The sequence below is a fragment of the Bactrocera neohumeralis genome, chromosome 2, assembly GCF_024586455.1.
Source record: "Bactrocera neohumeralis isolate Rockhampton chromosome 2, APGP_CSIRO_Bneo_wtdbg2-racon-allhic-juicebox.fasta_v2, whole genome shotgun sequence".
In the NCBI taxonomy this organism is placed as follows: Eukaryota; Metazoa; Arthropoda; class Insecta; order Diptera; family Tephritidae; genus Bactrocera; species Bactrocera neohumeralis.
This window is the reverse complement of record NC_065919.1, coordinates 87,822,394-87,842,974: the sequence shown is the minus strand read 5'-3', so window position 1 is coordinate 87,842,974 and position 20,581 is coordinate 87,822,394. Positions and strand designations below refer to the sequence as shown.

General features: G+C 35.3%; 1 protein-coding gene across 1 annotated transcript; it reads right to left on the bottom strand.

The window, feature by feature from the left end:
* Positions 1-2,623: 2,623 nt before the first annotated feature.
* On the bottom strand, positions 2,624-3,936 carry LOC126754204 (neuropeptide F). Its single transcript, XM_050466173.1, has 4 exons — positions 3,815-3,936; positions 3,194-3,374; positions 3,059-3,122; positions 2,624-2,955 (listed from the first exon to the last, which is right to left on the bottom strand). The coding sequence occupies exons 2-4, from the start codon at positions 3,370-3,372 to the stop codon at positions 2,914-2,916; spliced, it is 285 nt and encodes a 94-aa protein (XP_050322130.1). The 5' UTR covers positions 3,373-3,374; positions 3,815-3,936; the 3' UTR covers positions 2,624-2,913.
* Between the last annotated feature and the right edge of the window lie 16,645 nt (positions 3,937-20,581).

Sequence of the window (20,581 nt, the reverse complement as noted above, 5' to 3'; positions counted from 1 at the left end):
CCTTGCCTGAAAAAGCCAATGATAGGCAAGGATTTTGAGACGACAGAGGGGATCTAAGCTATTCCGGAGAATGCATTCCGTGATGCATTCAAATGCTTGGAAATTGCGTTGGCAACGCTGTATCGATGCTGAAGGAGCCTATTTTGAAAGTTTTTAAAGAGTTGTAACGATTGGTTCAATAAATTTTTTTAAATCGACTCAGTCCTATTACTTTTCGGACAAACCTGTATAACTACCATACAAACTGTATGATCGGAATTAAACTTTTGCATGGAAAACTTTTCTATTTGTGAAGGGTATTCTAGCCCGTCTTTTCTTTTTTATTCTAAATTCATACGAATGCATGAAAAAATAGAAAAAATATTTTGGCGTTCACTTTTTTGAACTTTTGCGTCAAACGTACTTGTATTCCTGCTTATAAATTATAATAATAACATTGGCGATGATAACAACTGACAGTATACTTGTAATTATTAATTTAAACTTTTGCTAATGTGTTTACGAATGCGCTGATGTATCGATGGAGGCGTCTACTTTGATAGGCCGTTATTGCAGAGAAAAACATAATTACCGTTCCAGCGAATTTTCGCGCCTACTATTGGTTATTAATGTGGCAGTTGTGGTTGTTGTGGTCGACCACGCACGTTGGAAGGTGTGGCACATTATTGATAAATCAACACCGTCGCTGCACGCTAATTATTTCTGGCGCTTATTGAGGGATTATGAATTGCGACGCATAAAACAAATTGAATTTTCGCATATCTGCGTTTTTGATGAAAGCCTGCCAAACACTACCGCTTCTGCTGGCAGCGAAAACAATTGGGGTATGCGGAATTAGCTGGGGTGGGCCCGAGTGGGCCACGCTAGTTCACTTATACCGCCTACTATTATTATTTATAATGAAATTGCGATTGTATTGCCATGCTTAACTTGTTGAATTTCAGTTTAACCTAATCCTTTCGCGCAGCCCCACATAACGGCCTGGTCGGCGGCACTTTCACTGCCACTCACTTGTGAGTCACCTCCAGCACCGCGCGCCGTTTTTTATCGCACTCATTTGTTGCGATTGACATTCGTTTCTGATGCTTTTTATACATTTGAAGAGTGAATTCATAATTGGTTTACTTTGAAATCACAAACCAAATAATTGAAAGCTTTCGCTGATAACGACAAGCGTCGATTTTGATTTGTAGACAAACACTGGCGAGCGACAAGTCAGTTGTGTGAAACGCGATACATATATGATTATATTTGTTTGTGTGCAGCCTCAATTTACTAAGTATGCTATTAAATGGTTAAATGGCATCGTTAAAGATAGACAGTTGTGTTGCCTACTTACCGCTTCTCATGCGTCACTATTCAGTTCTACATATCAATTGGAATCCCTATGCTTGGAACGGCACCGTTAAATACATATTTACTTTGATAATCGCGTCGATATGATTTGGTAATTACATTTTTACTGTCAATTTTGTATTTAATTGTATTATTGTAGGCAAACATCCCAATAGGAATAATGAGGCGTAAAGTTGCTGCGCTTGAGTTCGGTCGATTTCGATTAAAACAAATATAAAGCTTATAAATCTTGACATTCATTTGTGTCATAGAGTAAATATTAGAGTTTATTCACCTAACGGTTGTATACCACAGCTTAAATCGGCTATAGATATTAGACTAAAAGTCTTATGAGGATTTTGTACTTTCGCAGTTTGAAAACATTGACATTTCGGTTTCAAGATTCTGAAGCTGAAATCAATGATTTTTTCCCCTATATTCAAGTTTAAGAATTGATTAATGAAATATCAAAAACTTTGTTCAAATATCATATCTAGATTTTTTGAAAGTCATCATAAAAATAGTTTGAAGACTGTCTTAACCATTCACGCCACAATCGGTCCTACTTAACAGGACCGGACACGGATTTTTATCCGGCCAAGGACTGTCAAATCGACAACATTCCTCAAAATTACTTCAGGAATGTTTTCTGCCGCTAAAACAACAACAAACCTGACTTCCTTAAATTGTCTCTGAACTACTGATGGATGCTATGGACGGCCAGTAACTACTCTGCCATAGCTGGACTATAAGCATTGACTTAGGAGACCGATTTACAGGCAATTTTCTCAGTTTGATACAGTTACTGAAAATCCGACTTAATCAAGTGATGGTTTCTTGACAGCTACCCACCTCTGGAATTAAAAAATGACGGTAATTTGGATGTAGCTTTCATCATTAACTTGACTTTGTCAAAACAGTTTTTAAAAAGTATGTACAGGCAATAACATTTTTTGGATGCAAGGGACCATAGTGTTATTTCCACTCTAAATTCGGCAATTTTATTCTTGATTTTATACATTCAGCTGAAAATATGTCTTATAGCTAATATGTAAGGTTTATATGTTTTTATTACGATAGCCCTCTAAGCAAATTATTCTTAATTTGAACTGGTCTTGTTTTTGGACTAGTTTATTTCAATCCTGAAAGAAAAGCCCTGAAAGAAAAGCTTTTTCTAACTTACACTAATTTTCTACACCAGTTTCAAATTTCTCTACATGGAGCATATAATTTTAAAATTTAGTTGTATCAATCCAAAACCTTGTAGAAATGGCTATTTGCCTTTGGGTTTCTTTTGTTCACTTTAAAAGTGCATATATATTTGTATATTTTTATTTAATACTTGTAAATATTTTATTTAACAAAAACTCGTGCAGATGTTCAAAAATACATACACAATATAGTATAATTCAGAAAACTTGCTCCAAAAGTTTTGAAAAAATTACAAAAGAGTTACGATATGATTTATCCTCGTGCTGTTATTTTCCCCTCATATTGTTTACAGTTGTTGGCGGCGTTAGTCATTTGTTTTTTGATTCTTTGTCCGTTGCTTTTAATTCGAGAGTTCCAGGTAATTATTCAATATACTTCGTCCAATGACTTATACTCAGCGTTTTGCAACTGTCCAAGCCAAGCGAAGGAGAGAGTCGAAATGAAAATAGTTTTAATTTCGTATCAATAAGATATTTTATATTAACACTTAATTATTATGCAAATTATTTACCAGCTCTGGGTTTTCAAGAAGATGTTGCCGCAAAATTTGTACCAAAGGCGCGCGCTTGCCGAATCTACGGTCAAAAATCATTAGACAATTTGTTAATCATACGCCGTGGCACACTTGCTCAGCAGTAATCATTACCTGGCACGCGCCCGATCGCCATAGTAAGCGTCGAGGTCCTGTAAATATCGCAGTGCGTCGGCCATGTTGCTGATGTCATTGTTGCGTGGCGGCCGCGAGTTGTTGGCCGAGGTGTTGTGAGCGCACAAGAGAACCGCGGCAATAAGCAGGAGAAAACCACAACGTAGCATCGCCGACATGACTGTAACGTTTGTAAAAAGGAAAATCACTCTCAAAGGTGAAATTGATTTAATATTTACATTTTTTAGGATACTGAATTCGTACATTATAATATGAAAAAAGAATAAAATAAAGCATAAGAAATCTCAAAAAATTTTGATTTTGTCATTTTGAGTTAAATATTGCGGTTTTAATAAAGTAAATTTTTTAAACACTTTTTAGAAATAATTATATAATACTATATAAAATTAATTATTATTGCTTTTGAATAGCCAAACTGACAGTTAGATATTTATGTCGGATTTTTCAAGAATCCTTCTGTCTCATTAACCAGAAAGCCTTCGAAATCCACAACCCTCCGAGACGAAGATACAATTTCTTAATACTTTTTCTACACTTCAATAATTTTTCATATATTTATATCACTCCGCATGTTGCAGCATTAACTTCATTGGCACTTACCCAAAATCGCTTCGAATTCACCGGGTAGCGTATTTAAGGAACTCTTAAAGCTTTGTATTCTCAATAAATAAAATATATTTGCAGACTTTGAGCTAACTGCTAAATGTGCACCGCTATGACACGCTTTGTCAACTGTTGACCGTTGCAAGTCCTGCACATCTTTTATATTCGTTTGCGTCGACAATAAAGCTAAAGCAGCGAATACGATCGCTCACCATAGGTAATTTGCTGGCCCGCAGAAGCGACACGAGCGTGTTAACGAAAACCGAAGCGGTCAATTGGGGTCGCGCATTGGTTGTTACATTATCTTGCAACGCTGGCAGCCAGGAGCTTGCTGAATTCGCGAAATCAAAAAGAAAGCATTGACGCGTGTGCACCCATCCCGTGGTCTAAGTAGGTAGAAAGATGGCATTATGTATAATTTTTAATATTTCATGGAATTCATATTGTTTATTTGGTTTTTCTAAAAGTAATAATTAGTAGGTAATTCTTGTTCTTCTCAGTGTCTCATATTTTAATAATGGCGGTCGTACAATTATGGAAGCTGCATACACTCTTCTGTAGCTGATGGAAATGTGTGTGCATCTGTATTAAAGTTCATTTTGATAGATATTACAACTGACAGTTGCTTAATTAGCAAACTTACTTTTTCCGACTTATGAAACTGTTTACGAACGCTTGTAAAGATATGCGCTTCGATAATGAACTTCATCTTGTATTAGAAAGACAAAGATATTCAAAGAAACGTTCTGAAATCCTTCAAACTTAACCGGTATTCATAAACAAAGTAAAAATGTATAAATTTAAGAATTTTCATAGGAAAAAAATTTTGTCCAAAAATTTCGGTGTGTACAAAGAATTTTAGGGCACTTTGCAGCCCCCTCAATATGACCAAATTATAGCAAAAGTCGGCATTTTCTGAGAAATTATTATTTTTAGCCAATTTCAGAATAAACTACAAATAAAACTAAATTTTCAACAAGTGGCAACCCTTTAAAATATATTTTTATGTAAATGCTTTAAAACTTAAAACTTGAACTTAGCAATATTATTTAATTAACAAGTAAGGAAGGGCTAAGTTCGGGTGTCACCGAACATTTTGTACTCTCGCATGATAAAGTGATAATCGAGATTTCATTATCCGCCATTTACATATTTTCAAATACCGTATTTGTGTAAAGTTTTATTCCGCTATCATCATTGGTTCCTAATGTATATACATACTATACAGAGAAGGCATCAGATGGAATTCAAAATAGCGTTATGTTGGAAGAAGGCGTGGTTGTGAACCGATTTCACCCATATTTTGTACATGTTATCAGGGTGTTAAGAAAATATTACATACCGACGCCACGCCCATTTTCAATTTAAAAAAAAAGCCTGGGTCCAGCTTCCTTCTGCATTTTTTCCGTAAAATTTAGTGTTTCTGACGTTTTTTGTTAGTCGGTTAACGCACTTTTAGTGATTTTCAACATAACCTTTGTATGGGAGGTGGGCGTGGTTATTATCCGATTTCTTCCATTTTTGAAATGTATGTGGAAATGCCTGAAGGAAACGGAAACTCTATACAGTTTGGTTGACATAGCTATAGTAGTTTCCGAGATATGTACAAAAAACTGAGTAGGGTGCGGGGCCACGCCCACTTTTCCAAAAAAATTACGTCCAAAAATGCCCCTCCCTAATGCGATCCTTTGTGCCAAATTTCACTTTAATATCTTTATTTATGGCTTAGTTATGACACTTTATAGGTTTTCGGTTTTCGCCATTTTGTGGGCGTGGCAGTGGGCCGATTTTGCCCATCTTCGAACTTCATCTTCTTATGGAGCCAAGAAATACGTGTACCAAGTTTCATCATGATATCTCAATTTTTACTCAAGTTACAGCTTGCACGGACGGACGACGACAGACAGACATCCGGATTTCAACTCTACTCGTCACCCTGATCACTTTGGTATATATAACCCTATAACTGACTCTTTTAGTTTTAGGACTTACAAATAACCGTTATGTGAACAAAACTATAATACTCTCCTTAGCAACTTTGTTGCGAGAGTATAAAAAAGCAAATCGTTTAAAGAAGTTTTTGATTTGTGTCGACAATAAAGTGGATAATATGTATCGAGGTGACAATATTACCTCTGTTAGGTGTTAATTTCTGGTACTTAAAAGATTATGATTTAGTGGCGAACAAATCGAAATTGAACTTTGTCTCTCATACCTGCACATCAGCTTCGAAAATATTCAAGTTTGTAGTGAGGCATGCCACATGGGTCGTCTTGTGCAGAATACGCGTGAATATTATTTCGTTTTTATTTACCCTACACTCCGCGCATTTAATCCTTGCTTAACACATTTGCCTCAATTATGAAACGTTATTTATTAATTTCACCCGACTATATGTTAGATAAAACTTTTGTTCTAGCCGCCGGCGGATTTGGGTGGAATCGCCCTAATCGCGGTTCATTTGATGTGGTACTTATTCGAACGTATCTATTGAACGCTATTACAACTTTATTGGCGAGCTCTGTAACTTGTGGGTTGAGTGCGTGACTACCGGCCGGTGGATCGTGGGTACAAATTTCCGTCATCACATAATTTTTGTTTATGGAAACGTGTTTTTAATAGGGATCACCTTCATTCGCGACTAAATATCGAACAGAGGTAGAGGTTATGTTCAAAACTACTAGACCCATTAAGTGTCTTTGAATAGTGGGAAAAATTGGACTATAAGCTCGCCGAAATTATACAAAATGCCACTTTAATGGATTACAATCTGGATATATTTAATTGGCACAAATTACAATGCGAGTTTAGTTCATCCTTACTGGTTAACTTCTGTATTTCAGAGCTGTTTAGTTAGAAATGTTTGTAAGTGCTCGGATATATATCATTTTCATTGAATTAAATGACGAAACACGAAATCTATTAGTGATATTGATTCTGATTGAAATGTCACTATTGTTAGTAGATCTGATTCACTTCTTACGTAACTGGCTGGCGACAAATATCAATTGAAAACTTCGTGCCAAATGTGGAGCTGTCACTTTGTCATATTTATCGGAAATGATTGTGGTGCCAACCGCTATTCAACAAATATCCACGTACGAATGGTTTTGTATTAATGTATACATATATTACACACTATTGTTTTTATTTTTGTTATATATATATTTACATTCATGTTATATACATACCTATTTATCAGTTAGATTTGCGTGGTCCCGAAAATATATTACAAACAGTGTGGTCTTGAGGAAGTACTTGACATGATCCTACCAGTGTAACTACTTGATTATTTTTAGACATTTTTCCATCAGATATAATATATATATGACACTCCATGTGCTCTACACCACTAGAGTGACTTGTAATCGACTTAGCAGATGTTGTCATCGTCCATGCCTCTGCACTATATAGAAGGACGTGGATGGTGAATAATTTATATAGTTTGGTTTTTGTTCGTCGAGAGAGGACTTTACTTTGCAATTGTTATTCTGTATTGGATTTCGAAGCTGACGTTGTTGTTGGCGTTAATCCTGGTTCCAAGATAGACGAAATTATCTACGACTTCGAAGCTATGACTGTCAACAGTGACGTGGGAGCCAGTGTTGTTGTTCCGAGTGCGACAACTGTTTGTTTGATGACAGGACACATTTCGTCTTACCCTCGTTCACTAGCAGACCCATTTGCCTCGCTTCTTTGTTAAACGTGGCCGGCGCGGTTGTTATTTTAATTTAATTATTTTCTCCAGAAAACCTCCTTCCTGATCCTGATGGAACTTTTGGCATTGTTCAACGTCAGTTTACACAGCCGTATTAGTTTTGCAGGAAACCAAATTCAGGGATCGCGGCATAAAGGCAGCTCCTTTTTGAGCTGTCAAAGGCAGCTTTGAAATCGACGAAGAGGTGGTGAGTGTCGATCCTCTTTTCCGGAACTTTTCCAAGATTTGGCACATGGTCAATATCTGGTCAGTTGTTGATTTTCCAGGCCTGAAGCCACACTGATAAGGTCCAATCAGTTTGTTGACGGTGGACTTAAATCTTTCACACAATACGCTCGATAGAACCTTATATGCGATTTTTAGGAGACTTATCCCACTGTGGTTGGCGCAGATTGTGAGGTCTCCTGTTTTGTGGATTGGGCAAAGCACACTTAAAATCCAATCATAGCGCATGCTTTCATCCGATCACATTCAACAAAAAAGCTTATGCATTCTCCTCATCAGTTTTTCGTTGCCGTATTTGAATAGCTCGGCAATTTGAACTCGGCTTCTTTAAAGCCCTCTTGTACCTTCTAGGAGATAAGAGTTAATGTCTCTGGCGTATTTAGTTAAGGATCGCCGCGCTTTTACTAGTTTCTAACTTTACCGTTATAGTCCAATTTCATCCATTATCTCACCGTAGGAGTTCTTATAATATTTGCTCTATTGAGAGATTGGCACTTTATAGATTTTTGTGTAATGGCGTTTAGTGGGCATGGCAGTGGTCCGATTACGCCTATCTACGAACACGTCCTCACTTTTTTGCCAAGAAACACTTGTACCAAGTTTTATCAAGAAATATAAATTTTTACTGAAACAGATATTCTCTCGGATTTGAACTTTTCTCATCACCTTGATCATCTATATACTTGAATATGTACATATATACCCTATGTCTAACTCGATGGATTTTGGGTGTATCGTATTCTGTATCATAATCTGTATCAATATGTTGCAAGAGTATTAAAATCTTGTATATATATTTATTTTTTTTAATTAGTGGCTATAACCCTTTTTGAAGTAACATAAATTATTATAACATTTTCACATAATTTCTGACTGTTTTAAAAGCTTCTGTTAAACAATCACTGTTAAGAAATAACTACTAAAAGCTTTTATCAATTTGCAGCTTATACATACTATACAAGCGTTAAAGCTCGACTAACATTTGTAGAAGCTTAAATGTAGTGTTGAGAAGAAAAAGCTTCCAAAACTGGCGCGAGTTTGCTGAACACGAAGCAAAAATCTGTTGGATTCAAAAGTTGGATATATCAAACTTAATGAATTCACGAAAGCTAACTGACTTTCAAATGAATTTTACAGATATGAGAATATTTTTCTATTTATTTATTCTCATTGTTAACATACATATGTACATAACCCTATATTTACTCTATCAAGCGGATGTCAAAGTTTGCATATTTATTGTAGATGTTCAAGCAACTATTAAGAGCAGAAAGTCCCCTACGCAATTGAACAGCCCATGCACTAGTTTTAACTAACTGCTAAAATTATGTTGGACTTCACACTAGTTTTTTTATGTTCTTGGAAGGTGTTATGATATAGATGTGCATTTGTGTAATGTTATTGAATCAACAAGAAATATCATGAGCTAAATAATAGCAGAAATGCGTAGTTAATATGCTCATAGGCAAATTAATAACAGTGCTTTTTGAAAGCAACCAGCTCTCGATGTGAACGGACAATTTTTCATTTCGCCAGATAAATTGTTTAAATAAGAAAAGCTACTTAGAACGCATTAGCAACTCACCGCAATGTGGAATCCATCATCTAAAGTGAGCCCCATTAGAATTAGTCCAGCATTTTTCAACAAAATAATTAATGAAACAGCAATTAAGATAATCGTCTGCACTCATTACAGCAAAGTTGCGATTTTATTTTGCGAATTTGCAATTTTTAATTGTCACTTTCGTTCTAAAAACTTTTTTGCTTCTTAAAACTGATCCAGAAGTCAGGTTGTAATGGGCCATCTAGCGAACAATGAGTACATTGCTCGTGACGTGTGAAGCTCATATTATGATCATTACAACAACAACATGTTTTTGAGGTCTCTGGTGTCCCTTGTTGGAGGAGCGACCAACTTGAAATATAACGACAGTTGTTTAGGCTTAGCATGCTCGTAAGTAGTCACGTAGGCACTGAAGATTTGTTTTTTTAAATAGCTAAAATCAAGTGTACGAGTATACATATACATGTGTACATGTGAAAAAGTTTAAATTTAATTTTGACTTTTGAGTTTAAATATTATGTTCGCAGTTTTGTTCCGAAAATCTTTCACTTTTGCAAAAAAAAAATAATATTTGTTCCATATGACAGTGTACTGTGTGTACACAGTGCCTGCCAAACATCCTAATGGAATGCAGGAAAACAAGATTCTCTGTGGAGCAGTGAAGGATAGATATTTGTATACATTGTACAGGAAGGAAACCTTATCAAATATACATATATATAAGCTATCAGTATTATGAGCTGAGTTGATATAGGCATGTTCGCCAGTCCGTCTAGCAATTCGTCCGACTGTATAAATGCGAACTAATTCCTCGGTTCTTGAGATATCGATCTGAAATTTTGTAGACGCTATCATAGTCCATCATAATCTTTTTATTTGATAAGATATCGGCATGAAATTTGGCGTAGATTATTGTCCAAAGCAAAGCTTAAATATTTGTTTATAATGTTCAGAACGGACCACTATAGCATACATCTGTCATACAAACTGTACTCTCAAAGTCAAGATACAGAACTTTTTATACGCTTGAGGGATATTAAAGCCTCGGTGCAGCTGAAGTTAACGTTTTTTCTTGTTGTTTGTCTTTTTTTCTTTGTTTTCGCAAGAAATAAGCATGGCAATAAGATCCATACTCGGAGAGATAACAAAAGCTTTATCTTTGTTTTGATAAATCAATAAAAACTACACAATCCAAAAATCATTATTGCCAACATGCTGAAAATTTAGCAGCGTCTTAAGTGAGCAAATGATCGAAATTAAAACCTCTCTTGCATTAAGAGCATCGAACAGCAGTTTGAGCGTGCAGAAAGAGGCAAGCAAGCAAATATGCGAGTGTTAACAAAATCCAACAACAAAAAATCCAAAACTATAGCTGATCAAAATCGGAAAATTAATGTCAACAAATCGAAAGATTGGATGCAGCTTTGAGCAATAGGGGACTAGACTGCAAGCGAGCTCAAGCTGACCGTCGGAAAATGCACAAGAAAGCCGAAAATTGAGAAGTCAACTGGACCGGTTGAAATGACTGCAACGTTTCAAAGTATGTTTGAAATTCGTATTTTTTTGTGTTTTTGCTTTTTCTTTGATTTGCTTAGTTTAGGCGTTTCAACACTGATGCTGAATTAAGGCATTTATTTTTAGCTTTTTTCACGCTCGCGCTTAGTCTACAGATACCGAGCGCTCCTTTAGCTATGTATGTATATGCGACTTGCGTTTGTTTTTGTGATTTTCGGCGGCTGGCTGCTGCGGTGGCGGTTTGGCTTCTACTTCTAGTTATGTTGCTGTTGGCTCTGCGGCTTCAAAAGCAGTCGTATAGTCGTATGTGGAAGTCGGCGTCGTCGAATCTGAAACGTGTTGCTGGCGATCTTTTATTTTTGGCATTCGGCTAGAGTCGATATAAAGGGTCAAGTTGCAACTATGAGATTCGCATTTAGCCGCAAGATTTTGATAAGCTAAGAAGTGCTGGGCGCGTGCGCAAATCTAACGAATGAGAAAACGAAGAGTAGAAGAAGAAGAACAAGTGCAGTGAACGCCAACACCTATATGTGAACAAATGGAAATTTTTCAAATATATGAGAACTGTTAATGTCAACATTGAATATATATAAAAATTAACTACAACTCAAGCACTTCCGGTATAGAGCGAAAAATAGGCGTGTACACTAACATTTGGTTTGTGAAGAACTTAAATATTTTTTTGTTTAATGAGAAGTGTCAAAAATATTTCGGTGGTTCACGAAGCCGTTATTCATTTGAGGTGCGGTTGATTGCGGTGATTAGTTATTTCGATAAATTAGATAAGAAGCTAACAGTGAGGAAGTGCCAACAACATCGTTTAGTTTTATTAAGCAGTCGTGACATTATGGAACTCGTACTATCAATTCACAATTTATTTTAAACAAAAAGAAAAAATTGCGACAACTTTATGAAACTAGATAATTTTAATTATTCATAAAAAAATAAAATAAAAAAACTGAAAACGTATAAGCAACAATTCAAAGAAAATCTACGGAACACGGAAACAAAGCGAATAATCGGGGTTTACCAGCTGATTTTTATAAATTAGTGAGATAATACAATAAAAAAGATGAAGCTTTTTGCAGCAGGATCCAGAAGTGGCCGTAAGTACAGCATTGTAACACAGAGCCTCAAAATAAGTAGCCTGCCATATTGAAGCTGAAGCTTTAAGAATTGAATTTATAAATGTTTGGTTTTAGTTTTTATTCCAACAAATGTACATTTTGAGTTGTCAATTTTAAATATTTTTTTTTTAATAAATTCAAAAATAAACCCAATTTTTTAGTGTAGGTTGCAACTGATCTTACAAGAAATATAAAAGCTGTACCGTTATTTCAAATAAAATACTTATTTGCTCTCAAATAGTACGCAGGTTATATTTTAAATAATGACAAATACTACAAACTAAATATATGTATGTACATACATATAAGACATGTCAACACATTAAAGCCAAGGTCATGGAGCACACCAACCGAAATTTGACCGTAGAAGATAAAAAACCTGATTTGATAACAAAGCAATAAGCTCAGCTCCAACACAACTATGCATAAATGTGCCTGCGTGTATGCGTGTCGATACAGTAGTGAGCATTTGTCTGTGCGCGATTGTTTACAAACAATGCTAGAGGGCCGCTAGGCAGGCGCTAGGTTGACCACGCTATCAAAGCGAGCATAAAGCGAAAATAACGAGAGAAAAAGTTAAAAAATTGCACGATATTTTCGGTATCTAAGTGAAAAGCACACAAAACTAGCAAAAATATGATGATTCAGCACCTACGAATTATAAAAACAACAACGAAGTTATGCGAAAAAAATTATCGAAAAAACCCCAAAGCTATTGAAAACCAATGAAACTGAAACCGAGCAGATCAATAGGCAGAAGCTAGAGTCCAACTGAGGCCAGTAGAGAATGAAGTGGCGGGCAAGAAGAAGCAGCACTTAGAGTAAATAGAGCAAATGGCTGCGTGCTAAAGCAGATCAGCGAAACAATAACAAAAATGTAGCCAACAAGTGATTATATGGCAATTGAATAACACCAAAAGCAAATTCAAATGATTTGCAAATTTATCACGTTCGCGAGTCAAATGGCAGTTAATACGTCTGAGCGCCAAATATTATGCAAATTAGCTGATTGTGGCAAAGCAAAGTGGGGGCGCATGCGCAGACGCTGGCCAAAGTGCTGTTCTTCGTGGTTACATGTGAGGGAAATGGTGCAGGGAGAGTAATGAACAGGTGTTTGTTCATCAATAATCAAGCCAATTTGATAGTATTTTGTGTAAATTTACGATGCTCTAGCTTTTGTCAAGGAATTTCCTCGGATATTCACAATTTCGGAACATTAACTTAACTGGTATGCCATAGCGCTTCATAGCATGCGTATATGTACTTCATTAGGTATATGTATGAAACATGTTATTCTGTTAATCAAATCGGTAATCACTCTTTTTTAACCGCGGAGAGCACTTGAGAATATGCAGTTCTTATTTGGTCCCGCCGGGCGTATGAGTGGTAATCATACCTAAATGCCATACGCACAAATTTAATATTTGAAAAATTTCGCATTCATAAAAAAGTTGTTAAGCAAAACTTTTGCTCTTATGCTTGGCGACCCGTAAGTGCTTTAAAAACCCCCGTTCCATTTGTGTAAATAATTTCACGCGAATTAGCATACTAGCATAAATTAAGGGTTAATGGGAAATTCGCATTGGTATATTTACATTTTAAGGAACATATGCGTAGATCGTAGATAAATATACGAATCTGTGGATGAAAGCCACGGACCCAACAAATCTTCGCTATTTGTATTTGAATATTGCAATTAAAAACTAAAGTTATATTTTTTTTTGCTTTTTGCCGATCAGAACTGATCTTCTTATTTAAATTGCTGTTGTTTAACTTTTTATTTAATCACCCGCTGCCCGCTTGGCTTGATTTTCATAAGCGTGTTTCGCGCAAAACTTGTCAGCGTTAATGAAATATAAAATATGTTTCTCAAACGCGCATGTACGTATGTGTGCATGCTTTTGCTCAGCACTAATTTAATTTTTTATTTACATTTATTATAAGCTCGAAGATTTTTTTGCATAAATTGCTTGCGAATACAACAAAAAAAGGCAGTGTTTTAACGATTGTGGGAATTTGTATACTAAAATTAGTGCCATTATGAGGTTTTAGGAGTAAAACTCGTGTGCTCTTAATAAAGACTGCTTTTGGCCACATTCCTTCATTAGCTAGAAGCTTTGAACTGTTATCTAACGAAGTTTTTTGCATCGTAAATTTATTTATAATTTGCTTTAAATTAAACATGCATAAATATTTTTAGCGCTTGAAAGTTCACTTCAAATGTACAGTGACGAACAAATTATTACGCTCAGTTGGTGATAATTTTTTTTTTAATATTGTGGATTCATTTATGGTATACAAGAATGTACTATTTTCATTGCAATCTATACAATTTTGGAACATTATTAGTAACTGTAAAATTATAACAATGAAATTAAAAAATTTTGACAGAAATTCAATATACTTGTACAAGCTGTTTCAAAAAATTATTATTTTTTAAATAAATAAAATAAAATTTTTTTAATAAAAATGTGACTTTCGTGAAGTGAAAGAATTGCTTAGAGAATTGAAGAATTGCTATCTTAATAGTTTTAATGATGAAAGATTATTTTGCTTTAATTAAGAAGTTCTCAAAGTCTGGCATAACAGTTCCAACGAATAAAAAGTATCTGTAACTTAAATTTCAAAACGGTAATTCTTTCAGAATTTTTGACAGAATATTCTCAATCTATCGAAGGAACAGCCTTCATATCAAACTGTTTTGAAATTTATCTGAAATTCCGCTTCGAAACATTAGGTTTGTCTCTGAAGTCAAAGCAGCGGCTAGCTATCACGGAGAAGAATGGGAAAATTTAATAGGTTACTCTCAGTAATAGCCAAATAATGAACATGTACTTATATATACGATATATAAACATATATTCTTTATTTGAAGAATTCAAAACTATTAAAATGTACAAAGTTAAACAAATGCCTCAATCATTACTTATTTACTCATGTATTTAACAGTTGTTTCCGAATATGGCAGCAGTTCATTTCTACTCTCAAAAACATGCAGCTCTCTCTCTGCTTCTTAAGCTCTCAATTTTTTCTCTCTTCAGTTTGTTATACCCTATATAAAATTTTTCATGAAATTTGCAAATCCCACTGAGCCCAGCACGGTGAATATCCATGAATTGTTCTTCCATAATTGCGGCCGTTTTGGACAGATGTTCCCACACACAAGCCCCAACACGGCCAAAAAGAACTCCTTAATGACCGTCTGTCAAATTCATGATACACCAAAGGACGAATATCGAAAAAGAACAATGAGCACCTTGGTTTTTGAGGTTTTGGTTTGGTTTTTTTGGTTTCGACTCGTTGTTCCCCTTCATTCCGATGATTGTTGTCTTGTTTGCTTGACAAACTCATTAACCCATGACTCATCGGCAGTTACAATGAACGCGAGAGATGTCGAGCTCTCTTGCCATCCATCTCTCTAACATTTGTCTGATTTGTCAAGCACCATAAACTTTTTCTTTTTGCGAGATATCTTCAAGAAATTTGGCTTGGATTATTGTGTACAAACTAATCGATCCAAATCCAGTTCTTGAAAGACAACTTTTGTATTTATGAAGGGTATTATAGCGTCAGTGCAACGGAAGTTAATGTTTTATACATTATATTTTGGCAAATATGTACTTTACTCGTTGTTTCTATTACTCACCGAGTCAGTTTGATCTAGTCGGGAGAAGACAGCGCGACAGATATTTGTTAGGAAAGGCCATTATGCGAGCTCAGTTATCTCACGATGTGTACTTTTTATGAGTTTGAAGCGTGCAAGCTATTTACATTAGCAATTAGCGAAGAATGAAAGGAGCTTGTTTTAATCATTACAAATTTAAATATTTTATGAGATTTTAGTTCGCCTTTGTTGTTGTATTTTGGATAGATTTTAAATTTTTGCACAGTTTCTTAACTGGTTCTGTGGAATTTGAGATCCTATTGATTAGAAAATTAGATAGATGGATAGATAAGAAAATAATTCATTAAGATAATCTTTTGATTAAAATCAAGAATTATTCTCTTTCAGTGGTAGGTACATGTATACGAAGTTAACATGACATTTAAATTTGCCAAATATATTATCTTTCAATTGAAAAATGATTAATAAAGAGCAGCACGAAAACAACAAATTGATTATTCTCTATTTGAATATGACAAACTTCTTTGGGAAGTTCTGTTGGCAAAAACATGTTGCCACTTTGTCTGCGCCGAGAAGGTAGCTTAACTAGGTAACCTTATACAGAACCACAGTCACTTAGCAACTATGTAAATGTGCTTTGGTAAAAATTAATAAATCCGTTCAAGGTCTGCCAGGTTTAAAATTACAGACTACAGTTAACAACAAGATATAAATTATGCAATTTACAGAAAACACGCTTTACATTGTTACGGAATTCACTATTTCACTAAACGGACGTGACCAAATGAACATATTGTATATCGTCCAACGTGTTACAAACATACACAGGTTGATAACAAAGGCGTTCTCAAAACAAAAGGAAAAAATTATAATTAAATACAAATCGGTTACTGTCACAAAACGGTTTCTGTCCAACATTTATAACATATGTTTACCGGTTTGTCGTACTAACGCAATACGGCAACATACTTCATCACCAATTAACTCTGTATCAAACTGCGAATATGTGGCTGCTCTTACAACAAAGCGTGCGCCTGCGCCGTTGATACGAGCATCTATCGACATCAATGTAAACAAACCGCACGTGGCAACAGGCCAAACTAAGCGACAATAACCCACTGCGGAGAACCCAAAATGCCAGCAAGAGAGTGAGAGAGCTGCATACATTGTAAGCCTTGATGAAGATCACCTGTTGTAGCTGCCGCTTTGTGAACGTGTTTTCTTAAAATTTTGTGCGCATGATACGAGCATTTAACTTTAGAATAAAGCTATGGTAGTGTGGTTCGAACGTGGCGCTAAGTTTCGCTTAAGCATTAGATTGTGGTATGATTACTGTCACAGCGATCACGGCGCATAAACAACTTTTTCGAGTGATCGCCACAGTTGCCACATGCGCTCACAGACACACACGCTTGTTCATTGTCCGTTCACGATTACAGAAATAGACTGCAATTTTGTCAGTCTGCATTAGTAATTACAGGTATTTGTGCAATACTTGCATGAAACTTTTCCGGATTTTGTCTATAAATGAAATCAAATTCATGAGATACTTAATTTGGTCTTTCGTCGAGTTTGCATTTGAGTTTGAGTTTGAGCAATTATTTGCTAACTTGTTAATAACTGACATTTGAAACTTTGAAACGACGGAGGTTGGAATTTCGGTGAACTCTGTTGGTTATTATTCTCAATTAAAAAAAGTGTGTCGTTTTTAGTTTAGAGTTCGAGCATTTGAATGAAGCGAATGCATGACATTAGAAGTCTATAATACTGTCAGTTTACCGCTCTCGCAAGAATAGAAAACCTTGACTTAAAAACAAGAAGTTTATGTAGTAGAGTTTGAAAGAATATATTTTAAATTCTGTAAAATAAATAGCATTAAAAAATAGTGTTAATTTAATACCGAACATTTTTATCATTACTCCACTATTTTGAGAACTTTAAGTTATGAGTAACTCTTCTAAAAATATATTTAAAGGACCCAGGTTCTAAAAGTCTTATATATTGATTGTGCCAAGAATATCATTGAAAATGACATATCATCTGTCATCCTCTTAATATTATAGTTTTCATTCGTCCATTCGTATAACCATTAATCCTCTGTAAATACACATCTGCTCTCTCAAAGTCTTCACCTCTCTCGCGCAGAGTTTGCGAAACATAATATTTCGGATCAACGTTGCGTGAAGAGATTTTATTGGAAATTGTTTTCTAACTGTTGGGTCAACAAATAAATGAAAACTTAAGGATACTCCACAAAATATCATACCAAGTCCTCTCTAAGTACTCATAACTCTTCTTTGAGAAGATATTGTTTTCAAAATCTGGCATCCGTATAAATGTTGAATAATACGAGAAAGGCGCGTTATAGTTTTTAAAGTTCGCCAGCCTTGAACTGTGAAAAATACTAAAAATAAATGTTACAACTAGTTTATATTAATTAGTAAGAATATCAAAGTGTATTTAAATTAATTTTGAATAATAAACACTAACAATTTTATACAAGTTTTGGTTATTCTAATCGTCGGCGGCTTCTGTCGGTGAATTTCATTTAACATTTACGTAACAATGACCCAATATATTTTAAATCATGTCATTAATATAATTTTATTGGGCAGTCGAAAAAGTCTTTTCGTATTTTTAATCAAACTTCAACTTGTTTTTTTTTAATTTATTATGAACTTTAATGAACCAAATATGTACCAAATTGGTCTCAGCCAAGCTCTCTCAGTTTTTGCGAGTCATCAAAGATGTGTGTGGTGTAGCGTTGTCCTGATGGAACACGAAGCCCTTTCTGTTGATCTGTTCTGACCTTTTTTGGTTGCTTGCTTCAATCTCATCAGTTGTTGACAGTAAAATGTAGAATCAATCGTTCGACCATTCGGCGTTTCAGAGAATCGCAGATGTTAATTCAGCATTAAATTTTTCACAGACAATTTATGTGGTAAGCCTTTTTTGATGTTAAGTCTTAGTGGATGATTGGATATACTTTTCGTCTCCTGTTACCATTCGCTTCAGATATGGAGCTTTAAATGAAGCTTTAAATCTCACCTTTCCAACACTACATGGTATGACACAATGTGATTGGTAGCACTGGACATCTATTGACAAAGACTTTTTCGACTACCCAATATAACGGATACTAGTTTTTAATATTTAAAATTATTTGTTTTAGCATTATATGGTATTTAATACTTCTAGCGCCATTCACTTTGGAGTGGCCAGAAACGATTCTTTTACATATGGCTCAAGCAGCTCACGACATCCGGGCTTAGACCATGTGCTAATGTGAGAAGACGAAACATCCTCCCCAGGGTTGTGTGTTGGGTTTGAGACTCGCCATGTAAAAAACACTCCCAATGAAAAGTAGAAAACAGTCTCGGATGAGAAACCATCACCCTTTTGATGGTATTTAATTATAAGGTATAAATGCCTTATTCAGCAAGTCAGCTATCACCAGCTATATTTCCTCATCTGTCGTTATTGAGCTGGTATTTTGGGTCATCTATCACCTTCTGATCAATTTTCTAAATTTAACTTTCATAAAACGCTTATTTTGTGCTATCAAAACAGTCTTAATTGCAAATAAAGATTTTTTTTTAATTTTATTACGAAGCACTTTTCTTTATATATTCCATATTTAAGATCAAGTCTTGAGATTTGATTCTAATTTAGATTTTAAAACAATAAAAACTTATCTGTGAGACGTTCTCTGCTGAAATATGCTGTACTGACCAGCCGCAGGAGACCTTATTGAGAGGGTTGTGCGCATTCAAAAACGACATGTTGTTTGGGTTCAGCATCATAGCCTTGCGGGGACCTGATAAGCACTTACAATGATGTATGCTTCATAAATTTGAAGTAATTAGATAATAGAAGAACGGTTTCATGACAAATACACATAACTAACGACGAAAAAGTATGAGCAATTATTTGAGTTACTGTAAAATGCGACTTCAGCAAACCAGATTTTGATTTTATTAATTAATTCCGTTGCTTAATTTGCTAGCTTTAGCTGAGGTGCAATGTGACGCACGCGTTTGAATAAAATTCAATTTTGTTTTCGTCGATTTTATTTTATTATTTTGCATTCTTTACCAAATGCAAGTTCTGCATTCCTCGCGTAGCCGCGTGGCAATACCGCAGACTAGTAACTCTTCGGTTGGCATGCGTCTTTTGCGGAAGTGCTAGCTGAAGGTGGCAGAAATCGCATCTATAAAAATCAAATCAAAGACCAATTGGCAAACAACAACAATTTAACAACAAAAAAAAAAACGAAAGGGAAAAAACGAAAACGGAAATTTGAATATTTTAACCTCTACTCAAATTTGTCTCATATTTACTTCGCACATAAATACATACATACATATATTGTGTACATGTTAAAGTTTCATTTTTCGCGTTCGCCGGCTGTCGGAAACCGCAGCTTGACACTCACTGTCACTGCCAAGATCAAAGCCTCAGTGACTTTAGCTTCGCCAGCTAGTCGGTAGCCACATGCAATGCGCCGAATTCATCTGCTTACTTTAGCCATAAGCAAAAACAACAGCAAAAGACAGCAAGTGGGTCAAGTTGGTTATAAGTAATAAGAATTTTTATTTTGTTTTTCGCATAAATTTACCCAAAATATATGCACACAAGTAATTATATTTAACGAAAACGTAAACGTGAAAAATTTGACTTGCCGACACTGTACGCCACATCCACTGAGAATTGCACAAATATGGGCGTGGCATTTTCCTTGAGCGGCTGACTAAATATGGGCATATGCTCGCGATTATATAATTCTGGTCTATGCGTAAATTCATGGTTGTTGTTGTCACTACAAATCATTGTTCTTGAATTCAACAGTGCTGGGTCAACCAATGTCTTAACTGCCTTTGCTTTAATTTCTTGTGATTGCCTTACTGGAATACTTCGATTTATCAAAAACGTGATCTTTTCCGGTTGCGAATGCACCGCTCTTCGCCGCTGTTACTTCGATTACATTATT